The following is a 14,619-nucleotide window of genomic DNA, read 5'->3' as shown; positions in this document are numbered from 1 at the left end:
TGAGACCCAACATAGAAATAACATCTTCTCTACCCCTTTTCGTCATAGAGATCAGCATCTGCCAGAGATACTAGGCACTGAGGAAGGCTAGGACTGATGTTAGCGGACGTTCGCCAGTTGACTCGCCGAAAATAGTATCTGGATCCTAGTTTCTATTGACCATCTGTGGTAAGAATTCAGTCGTTCTTCAACCGGAATGAGGCCAATTAAATGACTCTCTTAGTGTTAATTTTGGTGCCTAAGAGGTTAGTCCCATCAATACCAGAATAAATACCCTATGTGCACCTGAAAAATTATGTACCATATGTACCCCCTGCTCCTAAACCTCGGGTTTTTGCAACCACATTACTGAAATATAATTTTTAACTCTATTAAATCTCAATCTCTTGTTAATACTGCATAGACTTTTGATAATCATTAAGAGATACTAAGTACGCAAATCCTCATTACAATTCTCCTTGTTAGTTACAAACTCCCTACCTACCTAACCAAAACTTAACATTAGTCTTATTACCTTTATGCCGGGTTACGAAAAACGTTGGCATATTAATCGTCTATTATTACCGCTTATATTTCAATAAGTACCGTTATATGGATTTTTAGCTATCTTCTTACACCACTGAAACTAGGTTAAGTCTATCTTTCTAGTGATGATATCTACGCAAAATACTCGGACTATCTATTGATACAGTGTTATTTAAACCAAGGTGCCTCACGTTAACAATCTCGCGACGAACTCACTCTCTCGCTCATTGTTTAACGATCTCCATATTGCCTTGTTTGCCTTACGTGTCCTATTTTGCTGTAACAATATCGAGCGGATACCCTCTTATACCTTTTGACACATAAGTGTATATATTAACATAGTTGTATAAAAATATTATATAGGTTAAATAAATTCATTAAGCTTGTACTTTCATACCTTTTGTAAAAATTATAATTATTAAGCATATACCTTTATAACTTTTGTAAAACTTGTAGAATTACTTTTATGTTTTGTCTATTGTGTTAGATAGATAATATTTAGTGTATCTTTTATGTTATGTTATAATGTTACTTGGTCATATTGTACGTATGTGTTATCGTAGTAACGTAAACTTTCCTTGTTTTTCTCAACTTGTCTTTACGATAGTTCTCCCATGCTTCCTTGTTTCACAGTTCCGATGCAAACTCAGTACACCCAGTTTACATCGTGGAAAGGGCTGTGAAGCATGCTCATAATTTCTTTAAATTATTCCCTTTAATAAACTATTTTCACGCCGCCCATGCCTGCATACCTTCGTTTTGTTACGCCTTTTTTTTAACAAAGAAATAACTTCGCCAAATGTTTCTTCTTCTTTTTATCTTGTTTTGCTACATAAAAATCTTTCCTAATAACAAAGGAAAAAGGACCTATTGTGAAATCTCCGAGCTACCTTCTCAGAAAATCAGAAGAGTTGTTTTTCGTAGAAACTTTACTTTCTATTGGTAAACGCTACGAAAATGAACCCCAATATTCCGGTTATTTAATGTCAATTTCGCGTGGCATCCTTCAGCCAATATCCCTTCCCTATTTTCAACCTTCGCTTGTCTAAGCCCTTCTAAATTCACAATCCGATATTCATTTCCAAGTTGGTTCCTGTGGCAAGCGGTCTTATCTTCGACAATCGGCGGTAAGTGGATTTTCAATTCACCCTTATTTATCTTTACACAGTGAGTCCTATATTAAATATTTTCTCTTTTGTCCAACAGACGTGTTCCACTTCGAAGGAACGAGGTCACTTCTGTTTGCCGATTAACCATTAGCCATTAACGATTAGCCATTAGCCATTAGCCATTGGCCATTATTTAATATTCACCATTCATTGTGCATTATTCATCATTCATCTCTACTACCGATTATTACCTGTGCTATTCCTGTTTGGCTGTTTATCTTCTCGTCTGCCGAAATCAAACCGTAATTCGTTGCTGTAGCTACCTGTTGCCGAGGACCAAGTGTCAGGTGACTTTATTGAAGGCCTAACGCCACTATCTGTATCCACCTGTGGCATATTAATTGTGAGTAGTAAATTTTATTGACTAAAGCTCAACTTTGATACCTAAACCGTAAGAATTTGATTTACAACGTTTAGTTTAGTGACCTTGCTGTTTATGGTTAAACGGAACGAACTATTATGAGTTTGAACCTACGATATAATATATGTATAAATTACGGACCATTTCTTTTATATTAATGTAGGGTATATTTATGTTAAATTTCATATATAGATTTGAGGTGATCACATTCAATAAAAAAATTTTTGGTAAACGTTTAAGTGTTCTCAAGGCATAATAATAATTTGTTTGACGAATATTGACTATTATAATGTCCCTTGCTTTCTTCTATTCTTGAGAATACTACGTTATGCAGAATTACTTTCCCAAAAAAAAAATATTTTTTGTTTTTATTCGATTATAAATTAATCAATCACTTATCTCGTGTCATCTAACTGTGCCGTAAAGATTGTTATAGTGTATTTTTTTTTATATACCTCAATATAATTTTGTTGACGAACCTTTTGCTTTTTATTTTTATTGTTATGATATGAATATATATTATTGTGCATGGTGTATCTCTTTCAGGCATTTTTACTGATTTATGTTATTTGTTTTATCGTATAATTAGTGTATCTGTGTCGAAATATTGAGTGTGTACCGCACGATCAAGATACCTTTTCTCTCACGGTTTATTTTATTCTCGCGTATCTTAACTGTATCTTATCTTTCTCATTATCGTATTCTCTATGCCTTAAGGTTTCCCTGTTCCTCTAAAAATAGGGTGGTGCCCAAATAACTTTTCTTCTCTTATCTCTTATCTTCTCTTCTAACTTCTTGTCTTTGTGTCGTAAGTACTTCCTTAATTGATCCGTGATATTTGAGCTGTAACAAGAACCCCGACCAAGATACCTCTACCAGACTGAAGCCCGAGCCTAGTACCGTTCTTTGTGTAACCTTCAATCGATCATCCAGAGGGTACATTAGGTCTCATAACGACTACGCAGTAAATTATCTGTTTTGTATCTTGGTGACAACACTAGTATGTTTTTCTTTATATTAGTTATGAAATTTCAAATGGTAATATCTTAATTATATTATTTCGATTAAATGCGAGCATTTGGTCTCAAATAATGATTTGTAGATATGTTTTGTTTTATTCCGCTTTGTTCATGATATTGGTTATAGGTGAAATACCCCATGCATTTTGAGAGTGAGAATGCAATTTTTTTTTGTTTACATTTTTATAGTTGAGTCATAAATATTCTATGCGTTCTGTTTCGCTTTGTTCTGAAATCTTTGAGTTGTTCCCACGTGAGTTGTGAAAGAAGGATTCTGTGAGTCCAGATTGTAGCTACATTTGTCCATTCTGTTTGTCTTACCTCTCCGTATCTCTATTCCCACTTTTGAAAAGGTTAGTATGGTGTGCCACCATGCCTAGTCCGATTCCACGCTGGTACCCAGTTGAAATCGTGGGGAGGGCTGTGTAACCGTTTCAAAAGATTTAAAAGAAACTCATTATATATTTCGATTATTTTTTTTTAAATAAAACTTCTAACCCCATCTATCTGTCAAGTACCTACTTGTAGCCGACTCAAGGATTCTTCTGTAATTCCCAAATATCTCCGGTAGATGAGCCTATTCATCAACTTGTCACTCACGCCCAATTTCCAGAGAGCGCAATAATAGCGTTTCGCTCTTTTCTGTTAAGACCGTCCAACCGTTAAGACGTGTTTCCAAAGTGGGTCTCAATTCAGAGGTGAGCTAATAAATCCTTTTCTTGTCCATATTTCAGATAGATATTTATCTTTTTAGACCCTTATTGGAGAGGCTATAATGCTGATATTATATTTCTAATACTCGTCGCAAGATAGTATTGCTATGGAGTTATTCCAGATCATGGCCCAGTAGCAGTATCTTTTATGGAATCCCTAACCCCTCTTATCTAGGATGGTGGTGATTTGATATAGTACGTAGCTGAATCAATGGTTTATTTGGTGACTGATTAAATAAGAAGAGAAACAGAGCAGATTAAGGTTGTACCAATTTTTATTATACCTACTTTCAAGACAACAGAAATGATTATGAACTCAAAAAAAAATGAAAATATAGTGAAGTGTTCTAATTTAATTTAAAGGTTTATTTTCTTCATTGTTCCTAGTTGATAAATAACTATATTATTTTCAATGTAAACAAATTTCGAAATTTGGGGTTAATATATATATATACATTCATTTTCTTTATAACCAATTCTTAATTTAATACGATACAAAGATTTTTTGTTTATGATAATGTTAACATAAAATAATATTTTGGAATCCCTTTGGGATGACGTAACTTTTAATGTTTTCTTTTTGTTCATTACTAAGAAATAATAAAGAATAGTTTTCTTGTAAACTTTCAATAAATCTTAATTTTTTTTTGCTCTTCCCCTTCGAGGATAAACCAGGGGTGGCATCCAATAATAAATTATAATTTCATATTATCTAATTGTGCTTGAATTTAAGATACGATATAGTTTCTATATGTTTAAGAAAACCCCGCCCAATTCTCTTCGACAGTGAGCGATTCAGGCCTTGTATATATTATTGTAGCACGGCAAGTGTTACAAAATACAGGTGGTGGAGGTATAGTGGTATGGGCCGGCATTTCTTTGGAATCACATACAGATCTTGTTATGTTAGAGGCAGGTGGCCTTAATGCTGATAGGTACATTAGAGAATGTCTAGAACATGTGTTTCCTTATATGCATTTTGTAGGTAAACATTTTTCCCAATGCAGGGTAATGTACGGCCGCACATAGCCAGGGTAATAATGCAATACTTTATAGATGTAGGTATTCAGTTACTAGCCTGGCCATGTAGAAGTCCAGACCTTAACCCGATAGAGCATTTGTGGGACAACTTAAAAAGGGTAGTTAGGCAAAATTATGGCGAATTTGAAACCGTGGCAGCTTCAGAACAGGCGCTAAATAAACGAGTGGGAACAAATACCACAAAACGAGATTTATGATTTCCAGTCTATGCCAGAACCAGCGGATATACTAAAGTTGATAGACGAAGATCGAATCCACTTGTTAGTAGACTTATTTAACAAGATTTATGAAACAGTATAATTCCTGAAGAATGGCTAAGATCAACGTTTGCCCCTCTACCCATGAAGGCACATGCTAAGCAGTGCAGTGATCATCGCACGATCAGTCTGATGAGCCACACCTTAAAAATATTCCTCAAAATAAATCACAATAGAGTTTACAGAAAATTGGAAGAAGATATCGGAGAAACTCAGTTTGGATTTCGGGAGGGATATGGAACTCGCGAAGCATTATCTGCCTTTAACATATTGACACAGAGGTGTTTGGATGTGAATCAAGATGTATTTGCTTGTTTCATTGATTACAACAAGGCGTTTGATAACGTCAAGCATGACTAACTTTTAGAGATCTTGGAAGCTAAACAGTTAGACACTCGCGATATAAGAATAATATCTACTCTGTATTATAATCAGAAAGCAGTCGCACGCATCGAAAATAGCACAACAAATGAAATTCAAATTAAAAAAAAAGGAAAGCTGTCACCAATGCTATTTAATCTCTATTCGGAAGAAATTATGAAGAAAGCATTGTAGGAAGAGATTGGGATAAAAGTTAACGGCCAACGAATTAATAATATTAGATACGCAGATGATACGGTTTTAATGGCGGAGACAGTAGAAGACCTACAAGCCATTTTACACAAGGTAGTCACAGCTAGTGAAGAGAAAGGGTTAACAATGAACGTCAAGAAGACAAAATTAATGATTATTTAAAAAAAACAAAGATTGAATGCAAACCTGTACATTCACAATAATGAAATCGAACGGGTGCACAAACATAAATATTTTGGAACAAGCGTTAATAACAACAATGACATCACAGAAGAAATAAAAACTAGAATTGGAAAGGCTCGAGCTGCTTTTGTTAATATGAAGGACATTCTGGGAAGTCATGACATTAACTTAAACCTGAAAATAAGATTGGTTAGATGCTACATCTTCTCGATACTGATGTACGGAGTAGAGACTTGGACTTTAAACAAGAGCAATATTGATAAACTAGAGGCCTTCTAAATGTGGATATACAGAAGAATTTTGAAAATACCTTGAACAGGCAAAGTAATAAATAGTGAAGTTCTTCGAAGAATGAACAAAGAATGGGAGCTGTTGATCACCATCAAGAGAAGAAAGTTGGAATATTTTGGTCATGTGATGAGAGGGAAAAAGTACCGATTGCTCCTGTTAATTATCCAAGGAAAGATTCAGGGTAAACGAAGCGTGGGGAGACGACGTATATCTTGGCTGCGCAATTTAAGAGATTGGTTCCAGTGCACATCTAACCCAATTATTTGGAGCAACAGCTTCAAAGATATGAATAGCAATGATGATTGCCAAACTCCGTAGCGGAGAGGGCACTTGAAGAAGAAGAATGCCAGAACTGATAAGAGCGATTATTCGAGTTCGTGAAGCAAATGCTCGATTTTAGTATTTTAATTTTAAAAATATTTGAAAAATATATTACTCAGGAATAAAAAAAAATGTAAATTTTTATTTGTTGTTACATTATTCATTGTTTTGGAAATTGTTTTTTATTTTATGGTTTTTTATTAAACAAAAATAATTTATTAAAATTGAAGTTTTTCTAATTCTTTTTATTTTACTGTTGTGAATTTATTAATTGTTATGTCTTTAATTTATAATGTCTTTATCAAAAGGTTCTTATCTTAATTTATTGAAATACACAATAACTTATATTAATTTATTTATCACTAAAAATACATAATTTATTTAAAAGCGAACGTGACAATTAAAAATCGCGGGCGCGGTCTTCGGATCTTAACTAACTGTCCCTTCCAAATAAAATGTCCTGTTATATATGCCATTGCCTTTACGCTAGAACCATCGAACAGCCTTCTCTACTAGCGGCGAAATTATAACGGTAAGGCAAACGGGTATTTTTACATCGGCTCGACCGTTTCTGGAAGGTCCCTTCAGGTAAATAGAAGCCTCTCGTAAAATCTAAAACATAAACATGTGAATAAAAACATGTTTACAGGTTAAAACTATGACTCATATTTTTACGTAACATTGCCCCCCTCTCAAAAGATGGTTCCTCCTGGAACCTTGTCGGGACTAGAACTGGAACGGTATGCTGGTATCGGCAACTGGACCCTCTTTTACAACTTCCAGTTGTATAAAAATGACAAGGGACGGTTTTCTCTCTGCACCAGTAACTATGCGGATTGCAACAGACTAACACCTGGACTTCGGTGTCTTTAAAGATCTCCTCCACCATATTTCGGATAACCCTCCAATCTAATTGGCGGCACTCCAACTTTGGCATGGCTAACTTTTGCACGTCGGACTCTAGTACGTGCTCTCTCAGTTGAAGTAAGGCTTCCCATACATCTCGGTAGGTAGGTTGGTCACGGGCAGTGTCTTTTGTTACCAGGTAGAAAAGGTAACGTGATGCATCTTGGAGTTTCAAGGTTTTACCGGGAGCTGGCACCTGGCATTGAAGTTCTGCAACTCGACCAAACTTCCTTCGAAAGACGGATGCCAACCCTGGTGCGTCTTTGATACTGGCCGGGATGGTAAGGGCCAGCGAGTAGTCATCGGGGAGCGCGAGTAGATCTTGCTTTTCTTCAGTGGTAACACCATGTCTCGCTTTACCGGTACCTCCATAGGCACCCATGAATTCCTCAAACGTGAGGTCAGACACATCTTGGACTTGGTTTACTTCCACTTCTTCATCTACGTCGTGGTCACCTTCGAAAGACGCCAGCCGGTTATGGTGTACTATCATCGGCTTTCCCCTCGGAATCTTGCTTATTCGGTAGATGACATCGTTGATCTTCTCCATGATGAGGTATGGACCTTCCCAAAACTGCTGCAATTTGGGAGAACAACCTTTCCGCTTCTTGGGATTATACAGCCAGACTTTGTCGTTCTTCTTAAAGCAACCCTTTTCGGCTTGTGTATCGTACCGTTTCTTCATTCGGTCGCTAGCGATCTGAGGGTGGGAACGGGCCAACTCATGTACATCGTCCATTCTTCTTCGTAATTCGATCACATAATCTTCACCTGCTACATCTTCTCCAGGTCGACACCCAAACTCTAGATCACAAGGTAGTCGCATTTCGCGTCCGAATAGGACTTTGACTGGTGTCTGGCCTGTTGATTCGTTAACAGCAGATCTGTAGGCCATTGTGAAGAACGGAAGGTATTGGTCCCAGTCTCGCTGATGATCGGACACCATCTTTCTCAAATACTTGCCAACCGTCCTATTCATTCGTTCTACCATACCATCCGATTGCGGATGATACGCGGTAGTTCTTGTTTTCTTCATGCCTAGTCTATCACATATTCGTTGGAATAGATCGCTTTCGAAGTTCCTGCCTTGGTCACTATGGATCTCCAAAGGCACTCCAAATCGGCTGATATATTCTTGGATCAACTTATCTGCAACGGTGGCGGCCTTCTGGTCTGGAAGTGCGTAAATCTCGACCCACTTAGTGAAGTAATCCATTACTACCAGCATGTACTTGCCTCCATTTTCACTTTCTGGAAATGGCCCAGCGATGTCCAAAGCTATTCTTTCAAACGGGCTTCCAACATTGTATTGTCTCATAGGAGCTCTCCTTTTTCGGTAAGGCCCGTTACTCGTGGCACAAATAGTACATTTCTTACACCAGTCTTTTACATCGTCGGAACTGTTCATCCAATAAAACCGTTCCCGAATTCGCTGAAGGGTTTTCCTTACACCAAAATGCCCTCCCGATGGACTGTCGTGTAACTGACGAAGTACTTCGGCTATTCTGCTCTTTGGGATCACCAACTGTCTTCTCTTCTCTGAACCGTCATCATTTTCCAGGACTCGTTTAAGCAAGCCATCTTCGATGATAAATGAGTCCCACTGGGCCCAATACGTCTTAACTACTGAGCATAGGTTTGATATTTCCTGCCAAGGTGGTCGACGGCTTTCCTCTTTCCATTTTCGGATTTTCTGTATAACTGGATCTCTCTCTTGTTCTTCCCTTATCTTAGTAGGCGTCCAGTCGTCGTTGACAATCGTCGTTCTTAGCACTGCTGCTCCCTTGGATTCCGTTTTGTTGCAGTGGGAACACTCTGCTGGGCATGGCCTTCTGGAAAGAGAATCAGCGTTTCTGTGGCTAACTCCGGCCCGGTGCTCAATTTTAAAATCGTATTCTTGGAGTCGTTCGATCCACCTGGCTATCTGACCCTCTGGATTCTTAAACTGCATCAACCACTTAAGGGCGGTTCGGATTAGAAACTTTCTGCCATAGAGGTATTGATAGAAGTGCTCTACTGATTTAACTACTGCTAGAAGTTCTCTTCTCGTGACGCAATAATTCCGCTCAGGTTTTGAAAGAACTTTACTAAAATATCCGAGGACTCGTTCCTGTCCTCCTTGAATCTGAGACAGCACTCCTCCAATTCCCACGTTACTTGCATCCGTATCTAAGATGAACTCTCCTTCTGGCAGTGGATACCCTAAAATTGGTGCTGTTATTAGATGTTTTTTTAAGGTCTCAAAGGCATTTTGGCAGTCTGTATCCCAGCGGTATTCTCTTGCTTCCTCTGTAAGTCGCGTTAATGGCTTAGCGATATCTACAAACTTCTTAATAAACCTCCGGTAGTAAGTACATAGTCCAAGAAAACTTCTCACTTGATGTTTGTCAGTTGGTTTTGGCCATTCCTTAATGGAATCGATTTTTCCCTTATCCACGGCCACTCCTTCTTTACTGACTATGTGACCCAGATAATTGACTCTACCTTGAAATAGCTGGCACTTCTTGGGGTTTAGCATCAATTGGGCAGCTTTAAGTCGATTAAAAACGTTTTCTAAATTTTTCAGATGTTCTTCGAATGTCTCCCCCAAGACGATTATGTCATCTAAATAAACCAGGCATGTTTTCCAAGATATCCCTCTCAACACATTTTCCATAAGCCTCTCAAATGTCGCAGGAGCATTACAGAGTCCAAATGGCATAACGTTGAATTGCCACAATCCAGATCCTGTGGTGAAGGCTGTCTTTTCTTTATCTACTGGGTCCATTTCTACCTGCCAGTATCCAGACTTCAAATCCAAAGTAGAAAACAATTTACTTCCAGCCAATGTGTCCAATGTGTCATCGATCCGAGGCAGAGGATAACTATATTTTTTGGTAACGTTGTTCAGCAAACGGTAATCCACACAGAACCTCGTCGTTCCGTCTTTCTTCTTAACCAGGACCACCGGAGAGACCCATGGGCTCGTAGAAGGTTCTATCACCCCGTCTTTCTTTATTTCCTGAACAATCGTTTCAGCTTCCTCTCTTTTCGCCTGTGGTAATCGTCGAGCTGTTTGACGAATTGGCTTAGCATTACCAGTATCAATTTTATGCTTAACAACGGTAGTTCTTCCCGTCTTTCCTCCTTTCGGTACGAAAATATCACGATACTGCCGAAGAAATTCCCTTAATTTCCTTTTCTCCATCTGATTTAGAGACTGTCCTGCAACTGCAACCATTTGGTCGAATTTGTCGTTGGCATTATCAGATGTTGTCGCCTGACGGATTATGGATGTCACAGGTACACAAGTTCCTACCTTTGTCTCTTTCTTGATGGTCACTGGGTAGTCATTGACATTGATAAGCCTCACAGGAATTTCCTTAGCCAAAGTCACCAATTCCTTTCCAATTATGATTCCACGGCCAACCTCATCGTCGTGGTTCCAAGGCTCCATCATAACAGGTCTCCCTTCGTCCACAATTCCCCGTAGCCGCGCTACTATGATCGTTTCGCTTCTCGCAGGCACGACTGTATCTTCTTTAATGGCTGCTTGCACAGTGTTGTCATTATGTGGATGGAGAAATACTTCCTCGTTGCCAACTTTGATTACCTTATTCTTAAAATCCAATTGGAATCCATACATATTCATTACGTCCATTCCTAATATAACATCCTCTTCGATGTCAGCAACTATAACAGTATGGACAAACTTTTCTGCTCCAATTCCCAATTGTACCTGGATTTCTCCATGAATGTTGGCATTTTCACCTGTAGTGGTCCGAAGTCGCAACCTCGTTGGTAACAGTTTCTTTCGGCTGTTTATAAATGTCGGGCGTATAATGGTTCTGGTCGCTCCGGTATCCACCAACAACGTATGTCTTTTACCATTTATTTCTCCATCTACATATACACTATCTTCACGACATTTCAAAGAAGCTATTAGTATAAGAGGGTCTTTGGAAAAGTTCCGGGTCGAAGCTGCTCCCCTAAAGCCGACTCGTTCTGGTTTTCCTGATGGTGAGTTTCTTGATTTTATGGTCTTCGTTTTCTTGCATGTAATAATTTTCATCATATTAACGAGCTGGTCAAGTTTATCTTCATCTCCTTCCTCTTTTACAGTCCTAACTTTACTGTATCCTCCAGAGGCCTGCGTAGCTGACTCGTATTCGAGGGCGGCGGATAAGACATCAACCAGCGTCTTGTGACGAGCTAATCGTAGTGTTCTCTGCATTTCATGATCACGAAGACCATCAATAAACGTTTGAACGGCCAACTTTTCCATCATATCTTCGGGAGCTGTTGGATAAGCATATCGTACTAATCTGGCAATATCTACCTCATATTCTTGAAGAGCCTCATCTTTCTTTTGTCTTCGATTTTTAAGCTGCGACTGATATACATGCTCCAAATGTTCGTGGCCATATCGCATATTTAACCTCTTCTTCAGTTGTTCGAAATCATCGGTCTCCTCTACGGCTATGGTCTGAAGCACATCTAAGGCATCTCCTCGAAGAGCGATAGTCAGGTTTACCGCCTTTTCTTTTTCAGACCATCCATTTGCTCTTGCGGCTGATTCGAACTGTTTCATGTAGTTGTTCCATGACGATTTTTCATCGAAGGTTGGGACTTTCACATGGACAGAACCTCCACTTCCTTCAAATTTCGGCCGTGTTTCCAACTTACATTTCGTCTCTTCTTCTTTTGTCTCCACTGTAATTGGATTGTTTCCTCTCTCTGCTGTCCCTGTTTCCTCCATCTTCCTTTCCATCTCTTTAATCTTTTCTTCGAAGGCCAACTTATCGGCAGCAACTTGGTTTTTTAACGAAGATATTCTATCGTCTAGGGCAGACATCTCAGAAGTTACTTTAGAGATTTCCAAAGAGATATTAGCAGAGACTTTGCTTTCCGATGTCGCCGGAAACTTTGTTCTCTAATGATGCGATGTCACCAGAAACTTTCGAAATATCGCCAGAAACTTTGTTCTCTAATGATGCGATGTCACCAGAAACTTTGGCTACATCAGAAGAAACTTTCGAAATCGACGAGAGGACAGCATCTTCAAATATATAAGTCTCTGGATCTAGTCCTTCTTCTAGCAAAGCGTTCTTTAGTCGTTGGACTAACTCAGCCTTTTTTCCGGTAGAAGCTAATTCTCTGTCTTCGAGATGTCTTCTTAAATTAGTCACTGTCAGCTCATAAATCGTAGCCATTTTCACAATTTATTTTAAGTATTCCACTGTTCTGACACCATTTGTTGTGAGTTTATTTATTGTTATGACTTTAATTTATAATGTCTTTATCAAAAGGTTCTTATCTTAATTTATTAAAATACACAATAACTTATATTAATTATTTATCACTAAAAATACATAATTTATTTAAAAGCGAACGTGACAATTAAAAATCGCGGGCGCGGTCTTCGGATCTTAACTAACTGTCCCTTCCAAATAAAATGTCCTTTTATATATGCCATTGCCTTTACGCTAGAACCATCGAACAGCCTTCTCGACTAGCGGCGAAATTATAACGGTAAGGCAAACGGGTATTTTTACATCGGCTCGATCGTTTCTGGAAGGTCCCTTCAGGTAAATAGAAGCCTCTCGTAAAATCTAAAACATAAACATGTGAATAAAAACATGTTTACAGGTTAAAACTATGACTCATATTTTTACGTAACATTACTTAAGATAAACTTAGTGTCCGGTTACTTCTGCGAGTCAGTTTATATAATGGGATTAAATATTGATTCAATTTTTCCTTAAAATAAAAAACATACATTTTTGTTTTTATTTCAGCCTTTCTCGAAGAAAAGCAGACATCTGAAACCATGAAAACGATATCGGTGCGTTCATGTAATAAAGAACAACGTATGGATCGACCTGTTGAAGAAAAAACATTAAAATGTGAAATTTGTTTTAAGCAGTTTTCTCGTAAAGGTAGTTTGAAACTACATTTGAGATTGCACACTGGAGAAAATGTATACAAGTGCAAAATTTGTTTTAAGCAGTTTTCTCAGCAAATTAATTTGAAAACACATTTGAGATTACACACTGGAGAAAAACCTTACAAGTGTGAAATTTGTTTTAAGCTGTTTACTCAGAAACATGCTTTGGATGCACACAGAATAGTTCACACTAGAGAAAAACCGTACAAGTGCGAAATTTGTTTTAAGGAGTTTTCTCAGAAAATTAATTTGAAAACACATTTGAGATTACACACTGGGGAAAAACCTTACAAGTGTGAAATTTGTTGTGAGCTGTTTACTTGGAAAAATGCTTTGGATGCACACAGAATAGTTCACACTAGAGAAAAACCGTACAAGTGCGAAATTTGTTTTAAGAAGTTTTCTCAGAAAGGTTCTTTGAACGTACATTTTAGATTACACACTGGAGAAAAACCTTACAAGTGCGAAATTTGTTTTAAGCAGTTTTCTCATAAAATTGCTTTGGATGGACACAAAATAGTTCACACTGGAGAAAAACCTTACAAGTGCGAAATTTGTTTTAAGCAGTTTTCTCAGAAAGGTTCTTTGAAAGTACATTTTAGATTACACACTGGAGAAAAACCTTATAAGTGTGAAATCTGTTTTAAGCTGTTTACTTATAAAAATGCTTTGGATGGACACAAAATAGTTCACACTGGAGAAAAACCTTACAAGTGCGAAATTTGTTTTAAGCTGTTTACTCATAAAAATGCTTTGGATGGACACAAAATAGTTCACACTGGAGAAAAACCTTACAAGTGCGAAATTTGTTTTAAGCAGTTTTCTCAGAAAAGGGCTTTGAAAGTACATTTGAGGTTACACACTGGAGAAAAACCTTACAAGTGTGAAATTTGTTTTAAGCTGTTTACTCAGAAAAGTAATCTCAATGCCCATTTTAGATTGCACACTCGAGAAAAACCTCAAGTGCAATCTTAAAACTTCTAATGCAATTTTTAGTGATAATACTGCGTATTAATGCATATAGCAATCAGTATTAATAAATTTGGATATGTGGTATTATTAAATAACTGATTAATGTTTTTCATTTAAAGATGACTCAAAGAGCAGATCTTTCACTCCTGGTACGTCTTTCTCTTCTGATGTTTCCAGATGAGAAACATATAGTCACATCAAAAATAGTAAATTTTATTCAGAGGGTTACAAATATGATAAACTCACTTTCTGCGGTGCTACCATCATTTGTGCTCTCGATAACTGGTCGTTTCACTCCCAGGTAGTATAATCACAATTTAAAATAAACGAGTAAATATTGGAGAGTGGAATGTCACCGGATG

General features: G+C 37.7%; 1 protein-coding gene across 1 annotated transcript in view; it reads left to right on the top strand.

Moving 5' to 3' along the window:
- Positions 1–14,274, top strand: part of LOC140437104 (uncharacterized) — a 43,832-nt gene extending 29,558 nt beyond the window's left edge. The window contains exon 3 of the mRNA XM_072526425.1: positions 13,137–14,274. Coding sequence (XP_072382526.1) covers positions 13,137–14,260 — 1,124 coding nt within the window. The 3' untranslated portion in view covers positions 14,261–14,274. The remainder of the gene's footprint in view (positions 1–13,136) is intronic.
- Positions 14,275–14,619: the final 345 nt, after the last annotated feature.

This window comes from Diabrotica undecimpunctata, chromosome 3, assembly GCF_040954645.1.
Source record: "Diabrotica undecimpunctata isolate CICGRU chromosome 3, icDiaUnde3, whole genome shotgun sequence".
In the NCBI taxonomy this organism is placed as follows: domain Eukaryota; kingdom Metazoa; phylum Arthropoda; class Insecta; order Coleoptera; family Chrysomelidae; genus Diabrotica; species Diabrotica undecimpunctata.
Note: the sequence above shows the minus strand (reverse complement) of the source record. Positions and strands in the feature narration are given on the sequence as shown.